At 46.3% G+C, this 19,954-nt stretch overlaps 1 protein-coding gene across 1 annotated transcript; it reads right to left on the bottom strand.

The window, feature by feature from the left end:
- Positions 1 to 526: 526 nt before the first annotated feature.
- Positions 527 to 18,925, bottom strand: CERS5 (ceramide synthase 5). Its single transcript, XM_084277128.1, has 10 exons — positions 18,711 to 18,925; positions 12,853 to 12,958; positions 10,623 to 10,753; positions 9,588 to 9,645; positions 8,984 to 9,034; positions 8,196 to 8,288; positions 6,705 to 6,833; positions 6,310 to 6,416; positions 4,278 to 4,434; positions 527 to 1,413 (listed from the first exon to the last, which is right to left on the bottom strand). Exons 1-10 carry the CDS (start codon positions 18,908 to 18,910, stop codon positions 1,261 to 1,263), a joined length of 1,185 nt encoding a protein of 394 aa, XP_084133254.1. The 5' UTR covers positions 18,911 to 18,925; the 3' UTR covers positions 527 to 1,260.
- Positions 18,926 to 19,954: the final 1,029 nt, after the last annotated feature.

Raw genomic sequence — 19,954 nt, forward strand, 5'->3', positions numbered from 1 at the left:
TCCCGGCTCCTCGGTTCTCTCCTCCCTCTGAAACGCGTCAGCCACGGTTCTGAAGCGGGTGGGGTTTGGGTTTTTGTTTTTTTTTTCTCTTCTTTAATCGGAGATAAGAGTAAACAAACGGTATAAAACGGTAACAACTCAGACTGCCCCAATCCTGCTCCTGATGGACGCACGGGTCTGTCATTGCCCTCAAGTACCATTGAGTAAAAAAGAAAAACCAACCCAAACCAACCAAAAAACCAAAGGAGAAGCAAAGCCCATGGCATGGCTGCCCTTCCTGCCCCACCATTCCTCCACCCAGTTGCAAAAAAACAATCCAGAGCAGCGACAATTCGCTTCCATCTCCCCAGTGTGGAGATGCAGGACTGAGCCCTCTCAGTTTGGGGAAGTTAAACACAGCCCCCCCCCCCCTCCACAGCCCCCTTTCCCTCCCCCATCTCACCACTCTGGTAGTGGTCTGCTCTACCATCCCAGCTTCACCAGCATCCAGGAGGGCTCAAAAGTCCTTAAAACCACAACTTGCAACAGAAAAAACAAAAATAATAATAATAATTAAAAGGCATGTATTGTGACAAGTTGCCTTAGGGGTAATAAACCCCCTTCCCCTGTCTTGGAAGGCTGTAGTCAAGACTTCAGAGGGGCTTGCAGCACCAAAATAGGCAGCAAAACGCTGGCCTGGTCCCTCGTGACAGCAGAGATAGAAGCTACAACTGCCTCAGCACACAGCACGCCCCTGGCAAGGCTGAAGGTTCCTGGTGTAGGCTCACAGCAGGACTGGGGGGGTTGGGAAAAGGAGTCTCTGCTACAGCCAGGACGGGTTGGATGTGGGGTTGCAGGACACCACGTTCTCAGGTGGCTTCTGGAGTGCATCAAGGAGATAGGCCAAACCTGCAGCAGGGCCAACCATCATGGAAAGGGCAGTCACCCCCCTGCAGCCAGCCTGGTCCAAACCTGTTCCACCTGGAGTAATAAAAACCAGTTTGTCACCAACAGACCCCCTCTGCAAATACCAACAGGACAAAGATTTACACAGAGAATGGCTTTAGAAGTGAAATCTGCAGCTTTGTTTCCGCCCCAGTCACTGGCTTCCATCCCTTCTGTCGTGCCAAGCATCTTGACTGGTGGGGGTGGTGCCCGTTTCAGCTCTGCCTGGAGGTTTCTGGGGAAGGGGTATCTTGATTAAAGATCACTTGGGAATGTGGAGCTCAACACATCTAGGTATTTAAAAGCCAAGTTCGTGTTCGCTCGAGGCTCAAAGCCTTACTCCTCTTCTGTCCACTGGCCACTAACCATGTGGCCGTTAATGCGATTGGAGCCGTTACTTGAAGTGCTGAGAATGCCTTTTGTGCTGTTGGAAGTCACATCCTCCTCTTCAGAGCTGCTCTCTACATCGCTGCGGTCATCTTTTGATACCTAAATGTTGCAAAGGACGTTGAGGTAGGGGAAAGGAGAGAAGGGAAATTGAAAAATCCACAGTAAACCGTAGTTAGAAAGTTGTGTCCATGTGATTAACAGGCTTTGGTCAGTTACTGCCACTGTGTTTGATCCCAAATCACCTGGAGCTGACAAGGAAAAAAAAACTCACCACAACATGGAATGCCAGACACAGGCACTGAAAGGGACAGTTTGGAAATAGGAATTCCATTTTCCAATTACTCATGAAAAAGCACTACACAGCTTTCACTCACAACCAGATAGGAGGACACTCCATCTCTGGGTGTTGTTGCCTTCCAACAGCTGCATTCTAGATGGGTTAAAGGGTGCTTTTCCAAACACCACATTTGTTTTGAGTCCCAAAACTTCTCACCCCATACCAGTGGGGATATAACAACCCAAAAAAAAAAGTGTATGTTATCAGTTTTAGAGAGAACATCTTGTCCTACAGGGATTGGCTTTGATACTTTAAAAAAAAGCAGCTTTATCACATTGTTTGCACAACGTTCCTCCCATTTTCACAGCTTGTGCTTCATACATAAAAACCCATTTACAAGCAAAAGCCTGTTTGGACAGTGAGCTGTGGAACAGCTATGGACAAATCCAACAATCACCCATTCAGGGGGAGCAGATCCAGATCTGCTTTACTGAGTTACACCTCAAGCTAAAAGACTGGCTGCAGATCTGGCTGAACGGGGTTTGTACGGGGGGGATCTGGGACCTTTTGAAGCAGATCAAGGCAGACTTGGCTGCCTGCTGCTCCGAGGGCCACGGGAGGGCACTGTACAGCACAGCACCGCCGAGCCAGCGCACTGGAAGGTTGAAGGAAGAGATCACAACGGAGCCTGAAGTGCAAACAAGCACCTTGGTTTGTGGCCGGGTGCCCAGAGCCATAAACTCACCAGCCCGACACTGAGCAGCGACCACATGAACGGCTCCTGGTTTGCACACCTCAGGGAAGGCCCTCACCTCTCTGCCTCAGCAACCAACAGCCCCAGTTTACTCAGTGAGTAAGCACTCAGTGGCTAGGCTGTTCCCAAGGATTCCAGGGTTTTATTCTGCCCTGCTTGCAGGCAGTCAGGGCTCCAGCTTTTGAACAGCACCAGGCAGGAAGTCTTTGCACTGGAGGGGAGATGTGGCAGGACGCCAGGTAAAGTTAATGATCTCCAGGATTGATTTTGACAAGCCTGTTGGATTTACTAGCTTCTGTCTGCTGCCAGAACTTTTGATATCTTTCCCCATTCTCCTCCTACGTTAGAAGTTCAAAGGGTCACTGGTAGGAAGCAGAAATCCCTCATTTTTTTCCCTACTCTCTGGGGGACATGTGACCATTCTACTACTTTTTGCCAAAAGCATTGCATTTCTCCCAGCCTCTTCCCCTCTGGAGTGTTTGTGAGCACTACAGACAGGCACCAGAGTCTCTGTGGGTGTGGAAGAGAAGAAAGATGAAGGTCATGCAGCCAGCCAAGAGCAGATAAGCACAAACCCTGGACACTACTTTGACCTTTGCAAAAAAACCCCATTTTAGCACACTTTCAGCACTGGATCAACCAGGGAAAGAAACACTTAAAGAGAAGGCAGCAGCCACCTGAAGCCCCAAGACTATAGCTTTGCTTGTGTCTTGGCCTTGGAATAGACACTGATGCATTTCAGAAGCACAGATCACACTTACATGCAAAGGATGAAGCTGTCCAGCTCCAATCTGGCACAGAGAAAAGGAGGGAGAAAAGAATGAAGAAGACAGAGCTTAGAGTCCTTTCTCTGGCTAGGTCACCTGGACAGGAGAGAACCAAGGAAAGGAAAAGATGTAGCCCTCAGGATGCAGAAACAGCTGCACAGACAGAAAACAAGACATTTGCAATATCAGCTGCAGGCAAGAGATGAGAAGATCATGTTCATTATCCTGAAACATGCCTTCCCCAGCAATCAATGCCACAGAAAACCACAGTATAAATATTTTTCAAGGTTACATTCCATGTGGAGGGGCAGCTAAGGAGTCAAACACAAAGTAGAGCCATGAGAGAAACTCAGTCCGGAATACCAAATATCTGATTTTAAAAATCAGCTGTTTCTCTCTGGTAGCCACAAAGGAAGCAGCTTCTCTTGATGTGCTGGCTGGGTATCAAATTAGTTCCTAGACTGACTTGCCCTGTCTCACACTACTTCAGTTGAACTGCACCTTTCTGCCTGGCAACTGAGGTTGCAGCTGAAAGTTAGCACTGTTCATGCTCAGGGCAGCATCTGTTGCTCACCAGCTGCTGTAGTTTCACCCTCCTGCTGCCTGAGACTCCCAACAGAAATTAGAATACTCAGGACTGAAGGTAGACTGTGCTCCAGTAGCCCAGGAAAAACCTGCAAACCCCACTGCATTTCTGGTAACCCTTTCTGCTGGGGCTCAATGCCTGGCCAGCACCCACACTTGTTAGCCTGTGTTGATGCTGAGAAGCAGAAGATGTGTAACCCTCACCACACCCTGAGAACCACTGGGAAGTTGGAAAACATCCTATAGAGTTGTTGAAGAAAGAGGCTACTACCACCTTGAACTCCAAACAAAGTACATAACAAATCTGTCATCATCACTGTTATTACAACATCTGAACATACTGGAAGATGGGTGTTTATTTCCTGGAATGCCCGGAACAGAGGGGAAAGCATCCCTGCCTTTGGATACACCCAGCAACTTAAGGCTGCAGAGCAACCAAGGGAAAAAAAACCCTACCATTCTACACCAGGAGACCCCTGAGAACTAGTGCCAGTCCTCACTCAAGGGCCCAATTCCTCAGGATTGCTCGTAACAAGGCTTGTAGGAAAGAGGACCCCAAAAAAGTCACCAGTAATCTTACCTTTCCCCGCACAAGGGCCTTGTAGGCAGTGCGAATGATGAGATATGACCAGATGATATGCAGGATCTGCAAAGTTATCAAAAGCCCATTGAACAGCCACCATGAAGGATAAGGACCGATCAACTCCCAGCTTTCAAACAGGGTTGTATTCAAAATCCTAGAAGAGATCCAGAAACACATTACAGATCGGCTGTGCTGGTAGCACAAGCTTCCAGCTCTAAATTAAGATGACTGGCCAGATGCACACCAGTTTGTATCTCATTTAAGCATCTGTTGCTTTGCTCCCATCAGAGCAGTGATGCAGCTCGTGTCTCGCCAGAGTTAGGAGACAGACTGAAGCTAATTAGGAACATTTGAACTGAGCAACAAACAGGAGAAGATGTGAATGTTCTGCAATTCGGTTACACACACAGAACTGCTGCCAGTTTCCTTCTCAAAAGCAGGAGTGTTTAGAACAGCTTTACAGGAAGTGATGTCAAGCTGCACTGGTCATCAGAAGAGCTGTTAACGTGTTCATACTTGGACAGTCTTCACCCATGTTTAAGGATCAGGAAGGAATTTGTTCCCAGGAGGCCTCTCTCCCTCAGATTCTCTTCCCTCAGATTTTTATAGATTCCCTCTGCCAAGCTGGAGGACTAGAAACTGCTTTATGGACAAAGCTTTGTGCTTCCTTTCATTGCTGTTTTGCTGTTCTTGTCGCTGGGAGTTACTGCCAGTACTTAAGTAATTTAATAAACACTTTAGATTTTATGAAGTAGAGAGGTATGGAGAGACCTTTTAAAAACGTCATTAATTTCACAGAGCTCTAACATTTCACAAGGAAAGAAGAACAAGCCTTTCAAGGAAGAACCCAAGACGCAGTTACAGAAACATCTAGCTCATAGCCAGTTTATGGATGAATTAAATGCAATTCCAGATTTCTGCTGATGTCTTACATGGAGTAATCAGGGAAGGGAACGTACGGGCAGTGAAACAGCACGGGGTCTGGAGTGCTGCTGCAGACTCCCCAGATTGCTCTACAAAGTTGGGGAATCACATTACAGGTAGTGGAAAATATATTAAAGATTTACAGGTCTGCTGAGCAACAGCACAATGCAAGAGCATCACCTAATGATAGACAACAGCAATAAGAACAATGACAACTATCTCATCTGCCACTGTGAGGAACCTATGATGACACAGGAATTGAAGCTCTTCCGTATCAAAACTCCTTTGACTCACTTACTGGAAAACAAGCAAGAGCTTTAATTGCAACCTTGATACCAAAGGGTAAATATTGTGTCTGCCTACCATCAAGGCACCCAAAAAGAATGGGAACACAAGCCACCCATTGCCTAGGAAATAAATATATGCAGTAAAACTGAAGTAAACTGAGTAATAATCAGGTGCAACCAATTTTTGACCACACTGCTTCAACAGAAACAAGGAACAGGTAACAGCTCATCCAGAGAGCTGCCTCACCAAGCCTGGCCTACTGAGGTGAGAGGGAATCTCCTTATAGGAGGATTAGCTATAAGGCATTTAGCCAGGGCTTCACGTCCCAAAAACCTAAGACCTATTTCAGACTCTGAACAGTCACAACACAGGGACAGGACATGACTGTCATCAGAATCACAAACTGCAACAATGACTAAGCCAGACACTCCAAAAATCATATTTACCTCAAGAGCCTGGGCCTCATTTGTAACTATTTCCAAAACTTCCTAAGAGAAGCAAACAACCCTTCAAGTCTTTCAGAGCACATACTGGCTGACTCAGCTCCAGCTAACAAGCACTGTCATCACTTTGCAGGAGGAGAGGGGCCAGCTGTGCATTAGGATGCTCTTCGCTTTTCACACTGCCTCAGCTGACTGTTGAGAGGCTTCTCCATACACACCTAGTTGAACACACTGCTCCAAAGAGCACTTGGGTTGTCTGGCAACTTCAGGTCACCTCAAGGGACAGGCTGGAATGCTTGCAAGAAGTCTAAATACAAAGGCTTTGCTTAAAGGATTGGAAGAACAAACAAGCCCTTACAGCTCAAGGTGCTTACCAGAAAGGATAAATGCCCAACCGTGTAACAATGAATACAACACCAAAGAGCATGAAGAAGGCATCACACAGACGTTGGTACTTGGCATAATTGGCTAGCTTTGCAGCCTAAAAGAGAGACAAGAAACATGAGAATATTATTCCCTTTGTGCACTCGTGTAATTACCAGGCTGTAGAGCTTCAAAGACCCTCAAGCCATCACATCCGTCAGGAGTTTGGAACATTTAGGGATTATTCTCAGCACTAAAGCAGTTATGAAGAAAAGCTGACAAGGCAGGATCAGCAGCACAAGTTTTATGGCACATTTAATGCAGTTTTATCAAGAATGGGAAAGTCAGCTTGCTCCCTTGAGACCCTGCTAGCATTAGGTATGCAAAGATCTGAAAGGAAACTCACCTCTAAAAGGAAATCTGATGCATCATGGAGACACAGCACCAGAGTCCCAACCCGCACCATGTTATTCATGTAAGAGAATGTAATGAGTCCAATTGTGGCCAAATGATGGACAAACATGATCAGGAAATCCTGGAAACAGGGGGGAAAAAAAAAAGAAAAGGAATGAAAATTCTCTGGCTGTCAGATACAAAGGTGTGGAACAGAGCCATAAAACTAACTGGGGTCACAGGAACTTCAGTTCAGACTCCCAAATCCTTTTTATCTAAAGCACAGCTCATCACACAACATCACCCATCATCACTAAAGGCTCTAGAAAGGTCTCTCCCAGCATCTGTGTTCCTGTGAAGTCAGAACTCTGCATAACCAGACTCAGTATAGTCTCTCTGGCACATACATGCAAGGTAAAGATACATATGCCTGCAGACCCCACTGAGAAGACTGACAGGACAACATATGGCCCTTATTTTTGGCTTCTTTAGGTTTTATAGTTGCATTGCTAGTCCTTTCAGTTCTTGGCACCAACTTAAAGTACGCTGTCGTTACTGCTGTCAGTGTGCAAAAGCCTGCCAGACCATAGCAGGCACAGAACACAAGCCAACTGCAAGGACTAAACCACTTCATTTTGAAAACAAAAAGTTTGCAAGGCACATACACTGGGGGCTGTTTTCCAGTTTAGGCCTGTGGGTACACCACTTCCACTCCACGTTGGTGTACGTTACCGTGCTGGCAGTGGGAAATGTAACACACTTCATAAAGTCAGTGCACAAGATTAAGCATTTTAAACAGTATCACACTGTTAAATCACTCCCTTTCTGCAGCTCCAAGATGCTCTGGTACAGCCTCACCTGCTTGTGTTTCAATACAGAAATAAAATCCCAGGCAAACTTTTCTTTTTCAACAGAACTGGTGTAATGTGCTGCTTTGCAATTTGGGTGACAGAAGCAATAAACCCTGATTTACTAGGAGCTGTTTTCCAACAGCAACAATAAGCCAAATCCTAGAATGCAGCACAAGGGAATTTGATCCCAGTGATCACGACGAGTCATCACTGCACTACACACACACGGGTGAAAAACTGCTGTCCAAGAAACATTTACTCCTCTTTCAGTGTTTGCTGTTTTCTCACAAGGCTCAGCAAGGTACTGCTTTGAGCAGCTCATTTTCATGACTTCTTGCAAGCTTTCTAATTAAACCTACTCTTACAGAAAGATTTGATAACTTTTTATTGGGAGGTGTTGAGTGATTCTGGTTCCCTCCCCCAGAAGATGAAAGGGACTCTCAAGGATATACCAGGTTGTGTATCAGGCTTGCTCCTCCCTTCTCCCCAGGACTGAGTAGTGATTAAAGAATGAGGTAGACTACACAAAGAGGTGAATGAAGAAGAAACCCCAGTTATGACTATGCTTTAGCTTTCCTGGCCAGACTCACTCTCACTTTTTGCCAGTCCTATCTACTCAGCAAAGTGTTTAGTGCAATTCTGCTTCATCTCACCTTCCGTTTAATGTCTGTAAACTGAGAAAACATGAGAGACCAATAGAAGGCCAGCTCCAAGATATAATAATAATAAAGTCTGGATGTTAAAGGCTGGAAAACAAAAGATAGCACAGTTAGAAAACAAAGGACTTGAAAATTTACATTAAAATTGGCTTCTTCCTTCCCATCCCACTCTGTTCCTCCATAAGGTCGAGGCATAAGGTAGAAGACCCAGAATTCAGATTTAGTAAAAACAAGCTTAAGCATCAGACCTCTTACTACAGGCTTAGTCACACACACACACTTGTGTGTTTGAGCAGTATTCAAAAGGAGTAAGATTCCCCTGTTGGTATGTGCAACTAAGACTGCAGCATCTTGACTTAGGAAAACCAGGCACCGAGCAGCCTGCCTGGCCTCTACACAACCCTACCAGCTGCAGAACAAAAACACCACTCAAAATAAGTTCTCAGTATGATTTTATGCAGAACATTATCCACTTCTAATAGTCTCAGCAGCAAGTAAACACAAAACGAGCATGAACTGAGCCAGTCCTGTCTGAGGGAACGCTGCTGTTGCCAAACCCAGCGGGACCTGAAGACACAAAGAGTAAAGCCACCTGTGTGCCTTCTGAAAGGGATGGTGATGCACTTGCTAGGAAGTTTACCAGCCTGTGGTCTGTGCAGCATCCACCCCCCAGAACAAATGAGAAGCACTCAAGTCTACTGAGTTTCAATTTGCTGTTATTATTGAAAAAGAAAAATGGAAATTGTCCAAAAAGTTGCATCTAAGAAGTGTTCCTCTCTTACCTGAAAAGGGTAGTTGTACCAGCACTGTCGTGTGTCCCAAAACCAGGGTGCCTAATGGGAAAAAGTTATTATTCTACATGGTTTTGCCTTCCCTTTCATCTAAGATCACTAGAGTACTGTTTCACTGAAATTTTATCTTGATTCTACCAGGTAAGCTAAATTTACTGTAAAACATCCTTGGTGATTTAAAATATCCTTTCTGCTGTCAAGGACAAGTTACACTGTGATGGAAATTCAAAGGACAATCATAATGTAATAGTAACAATAACAACCCAAAAAGATCAGTTTGTGTCCCTTCAAGGAGGGGGTGAGAAGAAAAAATTAGCAGCTCTTTGTAGCAAAAAAACCCAAAACCCAGCTCTGGCCCATTCTGGGGTACCAGGACAAATGAGTTACTGGTACTTCTATAATGACTGTATGGAAATTTTCCTCCAATGTCCAGACAGTCTGTAAACAGAAACCCCAGGATCTCCACTAAGGGAACATAAAGATGACCACTGGCACCAAACTCCCCTTGTTTTAAGCTAGGTGTGAGCACTGAAGTGGCACAAGTAGTCAAACCCCCAACCTTTCAGCAAGCCAGCCATAACCCAGAGTGACTCACCGTCCAGAGAAACCTGATTCCATAAAAAAATATACTTAAATAAAATGTAAACCTCCACCTGGAAAAAGAAGCAAAAAAAAAAAGTTTATAAAACAGAATCAGCTTCTGGTTAACATTTCTAACAACAACTGGAACAACTGTGAAAGAAACCCAATTCTGACACCTGAAAACCTTTCACCCACCACATAGAAATCTTTCACTTGTAAACTTTTCAGGTAAGGATAAACCTACTTAAAAGCTTTCACACCACACACTAGTTTGCATCAAGCATGAAGCTTGAATTAAAGTTCAGAGTAAACATGCATCATTCATATGCTTTAACATACAATAACAAGAAAAGTCATTGTTATCCAGAAGGTATCCTAATATATGTATTTGTCCCTCTTACCTTGTGGCTTTAAGTAGACAAAACCATACTGGGGGAGGAATTAATATGAAGAAAGTTACTGGAAAGGAAAGAAACCAGCACAGAAGAAATAACAAGTCAGGAAAAAAATAATCAGATGCTACTACACTAACAGAGGTAACTGCAAGCATTCAGAAAGAAACAAAGAACAAAGGAATGAACTGAAATGAAGAGAACAGGAATCCAAGAAGCATCTGTATAAACGTATACACATCATCTTGTAAGCCATAAGGTCGTTCTGTCTGGGAACAAATGCTGGCCCACAGTGTAACTGTGTGGACAGCAGCCTTGTCTTCAGTGTAACTACTGGAGTTGTGCACACACACACACTGAAGCGCTGTGTTTGCATTACAAGCCTGGCCCAGTATGTAAAGCCAGTCACTGCTGACCAGAATAACTCCTGTCCATGTGTTCTGGTCTCTCATGCACATATACAAAATGGTTTAGAATGCTGAATTGTAAAAAGCCCTCCTAACTTCTTTCATTGGCTTATGTAAGAGTTTATCTTCCACCAGCCAACCCCAAGGAACTAGTTTAAACTAGTAGCTGATCACTGTTTCAGTTAGAAAAGAGAACATACAGCTGGAGCTTTAGGATGAAGCCACATCTTGGCCTCTGCACAAACATACATGCTCTCACAAAATTTAGTGAGGGTGGTGGGTTTGTCCTGGTTCCTCCGATGACGAAACCAGCGCTGGATCTTTCGAACATCCCAGTCTAGCTGCTTTGACAAGCCTTCTAACCTTTTTCCATCTGGAGACTGAAGGAAAATGAAACAAGTGTCATTTCTCCTACTTCTCAATCTACTTTTCAGTCCAAGATGCCCTCTGTACTACTACGTGTAGACTAGAAACAGGAACCCACAAACACTCATTCAATTTTAACCTTCATAACCCACTAATTACTGAATTATTCAGAACTCTTTTGGTTCAACATTTCCTCATTTATTGCACCAGCTGACAGCACATCATGACAAAGAAAGCAATTGTTCTGTTCCTTAATTTAAGGGGGGGAGGGTGAAGGAGCTTTTAAAATGTCCTGCCCTACCTGTTAAAGCTTGCACGTCAGTTCAAACAGTCCAGAACTCAGGAAGATCAAAGCTGACTATGTTTAGGGGTTGCTACTCTCTGCAAGTTTAGGGAACCTTTAAAATGAGAGCTGGTTTAGCACACTGTATAATTGTGTATGCCAAAAGGGCACTGCAGAGGCAGCATTATTTCCCTTACCAAAATGTATTAATAAAGTTTATTTGAAAACTGAAATAATTTTATGACAAAGAATCTATCACTGTTCTCTTGACTGGAAATTCTGTTGGCAGTTTATCTGTTTGAATAATGACATAAATGGATTTATAAGAGCAGAGAAAGTGAACAAAACCTGATAACTACCTCTAAAATGGCCCAGTGGTGAGATAAGCCACGTTAGTTTCAGACCAGTGTCCTTTTAACAAGCTCTGCCAGGGAGCTCTTACAACTGAAAGATGATAAACACATTTTACTACTTGAGTTACATACAACCCCAAAAACCTCTGTAGAATGCTGGTTCAATAGTCATCAGACTGTTCAACTGAAAAGCAAAATCATCTGTCATTTGATTTTCAGTACCCAGACCATGCCTTTCCTGTAGTTCCATTACAACCAGATGTCTCTTCACTTTACCAAGCTTAGATGGGTTGGGCTACCTGACACTTGATCCTGGAAGGGAACCTGCCTCGAAGGAGAATTCAGAGAGTCTGATTTCAGACCAGCAATGAAATCTTTCCCCTGCATTAGTGCCATCTTATCAACAAACCCCAACACAAGCACACTGGTCCAGATAAACGCAGCTCTGCTTTCATCAGCATGTGTGCCCGTGGTTTCCTAAACATTCATTTCAAGAACATCCCCTACATAAAAGTTCTCCCCGCTAACGGCACCGCACCGCGGGGACTTTCCACTTCACACGTCATTCCAAATACCTCCAAGACTTTAATGTTCCCATGAGGCAAGTTTTAGTATGTTTTTTGTACTGAGCCTTCATCTGCTTCACTCAGAATGAAGCTCAACATCACCAAAATCAGAATACAAAACTTTCCATTTCATGATCTGTAATTAAAATCTGGCTTGCTATGTGGATTTCATGGGCAACATTCAATAGAGCACAGACAGCTTTGGATTCTGCAGTTCTGAAGTGAAGGAGCAGCATCCACTTAAGTGAGAAAAAGGCCAAGAAACAATCAAAAGAAACACCTACTGTCCACCTTCACTGCCTTCCCCTTTATCAGGGCACACATCCACTGCCTGAACACCCTCCTTAAATAACCGAGCGCCACTGGGATGTGTTGTCCCATTCCACAGTGGATTCACAGAACTGGCTGATACAACCAGCAAAGGAACGTTATTTCAAGGATGAGAGGAGAACTTTTCCCAACAGCAAGAGAAAGCTACCAGAAAATGTCTTGCTTAACCAAAAATTGCCACCTGTTACAGGGCAAAGGCAGGGAATTAAAGGAAGAAGCCTCACAGCCTCAGATGCTGTGCCAGGGGACGTGGCTTAGCGGTGGTTGGCAGGTTAAGGTGATGGTTGGACTTGATGATCTAAAGGGTCTCTTCCAACAAAGACAATTCTGTGATTCTACCTTTCTAAAAAAGCATCAATTTTTATTTCAAAAAGGATTCTTCTACACACAAAAGCATGTCAGCTGCAAAGAGAATTTACTCTGCTACAAGGACATGCCAGAGGCAGATTAAAAAAGAAAGAGCAACCTCATTGAGAAACATGTTCTCTCAAACTAGGAAAGTGGAAGCAAAACACACCCCATCCCTCTCCCCCTCTGCTTTCCAGGCCTCTGTTCCTAGCAGAATTTGAAGCATGACTCACCTTGGTGATGGATGTAAACACTTTCTCTAAAATTGCATTGGGCTGGGCTCTGTGAGGTCCACTGTCCTGAATGCCAAGGTTTATGGCACATGGCTTGGCAATAAACCTGGAAGAGTTCCCAAGAAAGAGCCAGATTAAAACAAGATATCCATTTCCCTCTCCTGCCTAAATCACAAGGACCCTGACTTGTCACCAACAGCAAACCCAATCCAAGAAGCTTCTGAAGATCTCCACTCTCCTTAAAGAAACTTCAGAGGTGAAGTAATCTCTTTTATTAGTCCAAGCTGTAACTGCAGACAGCACATGCAGCATGCACATCAAAGGAAAAAATTAAATCTTAATGTCCTTGGCTGGCAAGGGTCAGAACGTGGCTCCCCCCAGGGTGATGCTCGTTTCTGAAAACTAAAATAGCAGCTCACTGATAGGAGCTGTCACAGCCCTATAAACAAAAGGCATTATTTCCAGGACGTGCCTTGACACTGCACAGCTCAGAAAAAAAAGGGAAGTTCAAGGGACACAGTTCCTAAAACACACAGTTTTGGTTGGTTGGGTTTATCATTTGGGTTGAGGTTTTCTTTTTATTCATTTTTTTTTAATGAAAACCCCCAAAAAAGTGGTTTGTTTCCTTCAGGAGAGAGAGGAAGAGGTAAGAAGTCACTCAGTCTGAATGACTTGAGATCTCAGGATCGTACCCATCCTGTACACACCTCGACTCCACAAGCTGACCTAAGGCTCTGTGAATTTTACAGCAAGCCTGGTTTTTGCAGCTACAGTGAAAACAGACACGTGCAAAAATGAGTGGATTCTGCTGATCTTTGTGTCAAATTGGGCTGAGGACTCCAAGGAAAACACATGTGACTTGAACATGTGAATTTTTCTCTCCTGTTAATTGGGGAGGAGGTTTCAATGAGCAATTTATTTCCTTTTAAACCAGTTTTTTTGAAAGAGTACACACACACAGAACCTGTTTCTCAAAAGCATTTTTTAAAAGGACCCAACACTTACATCATTAAATCTATTTTGCTTCCAAACAGATTGGTTCAGAGAGAGCACTTTACACACATGTATTCCATTCAGAAGTGTCAGGGTGCCATCAAGCAGAAAACACTGTTTTTTTCCAACCATTTGTTACCATTTCCCCTTGTGTTTAAAAGGAGCCAGGAAAACAACTGGAAGAGCTCAGACAACAGCAGTAACTGGGAGTAACAAACAGCTACAACTGCGTTTAAGAACAGACACAGGTTGTGGGGTTTTCCCCTTGAGAAATGACAGATCAGCTCATGACTAATCCTAAAGGAACTCCCCTGCTCTCAGAAGACACTAAACAAGTAATAGCCACTGTGCCCCCAGGTTTCAGTGCCCCATTTCAGTTCAACAGTCACAGATTAAAACTAAAACAACAACAAAAAAAAAAGGAAAGGAAAGGGTGATTTCCTTTTAGCTTGGCTCAAAAGGCTCACTGCTTCCTCTATAGCCCAGACCACCAGCCAGAAACCATGCTCTGGTGTTATGAAACATTTGGCTAAATCCCCATGAAAGTGTACATCTTTATACTCTTCTTCCCTACAGGATATACCCCAACAACAGCAGTTACAGGATGCCAAATGTTTTTATTTCATTTTTTGGGGGGACAGTGCTTACAGTTCTACTTTAAAAAAGGAAAAAAAAAAAAAGAAAAAAAAAATCCCTGGGCTGAAAAGAGCCAGTTTGGGTCAGTCTCTGCACATAAGAGGAAAAAGCCCTGGGAAAAAATCTAAACATCTGCACATTCAATCAATTTATTATTCTGGAGATTCTCCTTTTGTTTTCTGAACAAAAAGAGAAGGAATGGTTAAGGAAGCTTGCAGTGATCCATACCAAGGTCTGGCTTTATTCTACAATTCAAAACCTGAAGTATCAAGGCAAAAAGAAACCAGCTTCTCAGAAAAAAAACCAAAAAAACAACAACAAAAAAAACTCTACCCAGAAATAATTCACTTTGGGACAAAGACTGCAAGAAAAAATAACTCAAACCAGCCTAAAAGTCAAAGCTTTACATGAAACTACTCTGGAGTAGAAGGCTTCCTTCACTGGAAGACTAAGGGAAAAAATACAGATGTTTCCAGAAATCTGGGGGGGGGCTGTGGGAAAGAAAAATCAAGCACAAGCCACAGATTACAGATACAGCACAGGACTCAAGTTACTCAGCCAAGCGTGCAGGTGACCAAAGAGCAAACCAAAAAAAAAACCCTGCAAACATTTCTAGGTGCACAGGAGCAGACAGACATCACCAGCAGCAGAGAGAGGAGGCACAACAAGGGAGGCAGCAGAGCTAGTCCCAGAAACAGGAAGGAAAAAGGATGGCAGCAATGGATTTCGTTGCTTTTAAGGAAGTGGAACCCAACGCCTTAACGTTGCTTCTCCAACTCTCCACAAGGAATGACTGTGCAATGGAACCACAAACCATGGCCATCCTGTCTTTCCAAGGCTTCCTGGCTAGCTGTCCAAGATCTGGGCTGGGCATGGCTGGCTCACACTCATGAGGCCACTGAACAGCCATGGTCTGATTGCTGTGACCAGTTCTGACCTTGCAGGTGGAATATGAAGTGAATGATCAATCCTGCTGTCAGAGAAACACCAAGATGACAAGCCATTTCCTTTAGGTGTTCATTAAGCGAGTTGACACTGAAAACTTCTGTGGCTTTTTATACTTTTAGCCCCCCAGAATCGGTGTTCAGATGTGTGGTTTTCACATTGCAACCCACAGAGGAAAATCCTCTGCACAGCAGAAGCAGTAAAGCATCAAAGAAACACAGCTCAGGCTGTAGAATTTCCATTCTTGGGGATATTCAAAACTGAACAGCACAAGACTACCTGCAACCTGACTTTAATGAAACGTTGGCCTTGCTCTGAGGAGAGGACTGGATAAGATGACCTCCAGAGGTCCTTTTTAATCTAAATTATTTTATGATTCCACACAAATCTTTATTGCAGCAACTACTCCCAAGGTCTGCTTAACTGCCACACCTTCCCAGCATGGGATTACCATCACTTAAATACTTACATTATGCTTCTCTGAACAGGTGTCTTGCTCATTGACTTCACTCACACCTACCAAGCTACCCTTTTCACACCAGTTAAGATAAACTGATTTTGAAATCAACACCAATTTTTCATGTACACAGACTCATAGGTTGTAAGAAACACTCCACAGGCATGTTGTACTTCCCAAACCCAAAGGCAGAGAATCCTTCTTTATGGAACACTCAAGTTTGTCTGGTGACTCCCTACTACAGGTCTGAAAAGGAAAAACAAGCTCTGAAGTTTTAAGACATATAAAGTCAGCATTCATCTTTCCATAACATCTCTGTTTCACTGTATTAAGCCACCTCATTCCATAACTGTCCTTAATTTTCCAGACAGAGCTGATGAAGTAACATCTAAACCTACTTTTTTCCCCCCATCCTCCCCACCCTGAGCACAAGCTGCAGATCCTTCCTCAGACCGACCAACGAGCAGATCTGTTACTGCATTCCAGTGTCATTATAAACACCTCATAAAAAAACAGGTTCCAGGTTTTTGCAGATACTTAAGAACTCCTTTTTTTTAGTGCCTGGAGTGGGACAAGATGCATAAGGAGAAATAACAGCAAGTATCACCAAGAAAGCAAAAACCACAAAGCCCACGCAAAACTTGTAGGCAGAAATCCTTCACCCTGCCTGCAGAAAAATCTGCCCCCCACCACTGAGTCAGAATCCTCAGCCAGTCTTGCCTTATCTCCACAGTCACATACTTCCCACAGCCAGCCAGCCCAACGAGTATTTTACCAACAGCCCGATGGAAAAGTTAATTTAGAGGAGCAGTCACTAACTGAAATGTGACAGCGGCACAAAGGCACTTCCTCACACTGAAGATCTATAGCAGAAGGAGAAAAGAAGAGAGAAATTAAGAGAGGCTAAAACAAAAGAGTATGTAATTCAAGTTCCCAGTCATGGAGTCTGAGTGCCAACTGTGTGTCAATGAAAACGTTTGATGCCATCACCCCCAAAGCCTGGATCAGGGTATAGGCACAATGGGATTTGATTAAGACAAATTGGGATTTTTAAGACACATTCAAAGTGGCAGGAGGAAAGACAAAAGCATTTCTTAAATACAGTCCTTTAAAACCAACTTACTAGAAACAGCCCTGGATACTGCTCTCTCAGTCTGCTTTCACTGCAGGACACCACCAGTGAGAGACACAAAGACACTACCAAAAATAAAAGGAACAACCCTCTCAGGAACCAGGCCACGGTCTCCAGGTTTTACTGTGTAAGCAGAAGACTTCTCTTTTGACTCCTCCCTAAATTAACAGGGCAAAAGAAACTGCAGAAACCAGTTGCAAATCAGTTGCTCCCAGGAGGATGTCTTACTAGGTGCAGTAGGATGCACGGTTCTCTCTCCAAACAACTTGTACTCCAGGAAAAAGAGAATGGTATGCACTTCTTTCCCCAGGCTGAGACACCTGGGCCAAAAAAGGCTTGGAAAGCAAGGAGACCTGCCCACAGTATCCCACTCAGGACTCTTGTTCTGTCTCACAACTTACTTTCCTCATCTGCTGGGCAAGTGGGAGCATTTGGCCGAGACCAGCAGTAGCATGCCAAGCCGAGATGAGATTTTGGCACTGCCATGTGTGTTCCTGGGCCTTCTGCACTGGTTTGAGCTGCCAGTAGTTTTATGAAGCTTCCCCCGCCCACCTCCCAGGACATAAAGATAAGACGGGGACAAAAAGAGCCTCTCAAACTTCTCTCCTACTCTGCTGACCTGCTTCGTTCTTCTCCTATCCTTTTACTTTGTCCCAGTCCTCCTTCCTTTTTTAACTTCTGAAAGCTCAAGAAAATTGATGCTTCTTACAGAAAAGCCACAAAACAAGATCCACTCAATTCCTCCTCACATCAGCCCCACGACTCTTTACATGCTTAGAAATACTTCTGCCCTTTCCATGGAGAAACGTTAAGGCTGTATCAATCCTTACTTCAGGAATACAAGGTGTTTTTGGCCGCTTCACCTAACTGTTTTCTTCAACAAGCTGCTACACTAATTAGTATCTGTGTCACCCACAGAGTCTGCCCTGCGTGTGGCTGTAAGAGATACGCATCGCGGGAAGGATAAACCTCTGCCCCAGGGAAGGGCTCGCATCGCCTGCAAATGAGAAATGCCACATTACACCTGTTCCCGGGCAGAGAGGATGATCTGCCCGTACTTCCCTTACAGCCGAGGTGCTGGGAGCCCAGGAGTTGTTTAATAATACACCAGGCCGTGCGAACAAGCCCCGTTTCCTCATCCAGGAAAGCGCAACAAAGGCAGCGACCAGCAACGCCAGCGACCCACTGGCAGCTGCCAGCTGTCTCTCCGCTCGCCCAGCTGAAGTTCCCCCGGGCAGAAAGAGACAATAAAGCCAAGTCCACAGAGTTTTATCCTCAGCGCACAGAGTCGCCAGCACCGGCGGAGCCTCTCGGGACCCCCAGCCCAGGGAGAGAGGCCCTGCGGGGGGGGACAGGCTCTCCGGGGTTCCACACTAGTCCGTCCCCACGCAAAACGAGCCTCGGGGGGGGGAGCGCCGAGGGCGGGGAGCCCGGCCCGGCCTCCGCGGAAGGCCCGAGGAGAGGAAGGGGAGCCCGTCCGCGTCGCCCCGCGGGGCCAGGCCCACCTCGCCTCGCTTCCGGCCCGGCGGCCCGTCCGCCGCTGCCCCGGGGCGCTCGGCGCGGCCCGTTGCTAAGAGACACCGGCGGCCTCGGCGAGCGCTCATCCCCGAGGCCTGAACGGGAGGCATCCCGGCCGCCTCAGCCGCCGGAGGGCCCCGCCGGCCCGGGGGGAGGAGGGGGGGGTCCCGCGCTCACCTCTCGAAGAAGAGCCGCACGGCGAAGATGCCGAACGCCAGCGGGAAAGCCGACAAGACGTGTCCCGCCTGCGGGTACTGCAGCCCGCTGCCCGGCGGGCCCGGCTCCCCGGCCAGGTCCGCCCACGTTACGTTGTGCGGCAGCCAGAACCGCTCGTTCCAGAACCAGGCCCGCAGCGCCGCCGCCGCGGCCGCCGCCATCTTCCGCCGCCGCCTCCCTCCCTCCCTCCCGGCGGCCGCAGCTGAGGCGGCCACCGCAGGCCGCAGCGGGGCGGCGCCCGGAGCCAGGGCCCCACCGCCCCTCGGCGGGAGGGCGCATGCGCAGGCCGGGGCACGGGTGGGAGGAGGGGGGGGAGACTGCGGAGGCCTCCACCCCCTTTACCCGCCGCGGACCGTTAGCTCGGAGCATGCGCAGTGCGCGGGCTCGGCGCTGCGCGGGCTGGTGGCGGGTGGGTGAGGCGGGGGGGGAGCGGCGCGCGCGGTTCGGGTCATGTGCTCCCCGGCCCTAAGCGGGTTACAGCGAGCAGAGGCGGGTTGTCCTGACTGAAAAACACCCCCCTAGGAAGCCTCTAACGGCGCCTCAAGGACGAGCTTTCGAGGGGGGAGCCTGTCTGAGGCGATTGCCGCTCCGCTCCGGCAGATGAACCGCCCCCCACACGCCCCCCGCTCACCCTGAGGGGCGGGAGCGCTCGGGCGGGTTCCCAGGCCGTTTCGCTCCCCTCGGAAGGGAAGCAGCCTCCCGTGAGGGAGAGTTTATGGTAAAACGCCGAGGATTAGTTCACTAACAGCGATGTGGTTTAACCTTTACACCCCAGACGGAGCGAGAGGCAGCGCCTGGCGACGCTGCCGAGGGGTTTTTTTTAGAGCTTTTAAAGCGTTCAGAGGAAAAGGCGGTTCGGCTGGACAGCCTTGGGCTGGGGGTTGCCGAGTAACAAAAGCCTGGCCGTTCTGTGAAGCTTCTCAATCAGGCCCTCAAGCTCTCCATCAAGTGGTCGGCGTCGGCCGCCTTGTACCTTGTAGCAGGCCGGCTGCCTCTCAGGTAATGGCTCTTTTGGCATCTGTCCAGCTGAGAGCAAATTAAACGGCCCATTAAGCACTGAAATACTGTGATAACTAATAGATCCGAGGACAGGCTACTTCATGATCGGTTCACTTTTCTTTTTAGAAGGTATCGTTTGGGCTAATCTCTTCCACGAGCCAGCAGTGTGCCCTGGGGGCTGAGAGAGACAAGGGGATCCTGGGGGC

Source organism: Gallinula chloropus, assembly GCF_964237585.1.
Source record: "Gallinula chloropus genome assembly, chromosome: 31".
NCBI classification, from domain to species: Eukaryota; Metazoa; Chordata; class Aves; order Gruiformes; family Rallidae; genus Gallinula; species Gallinula chloropus.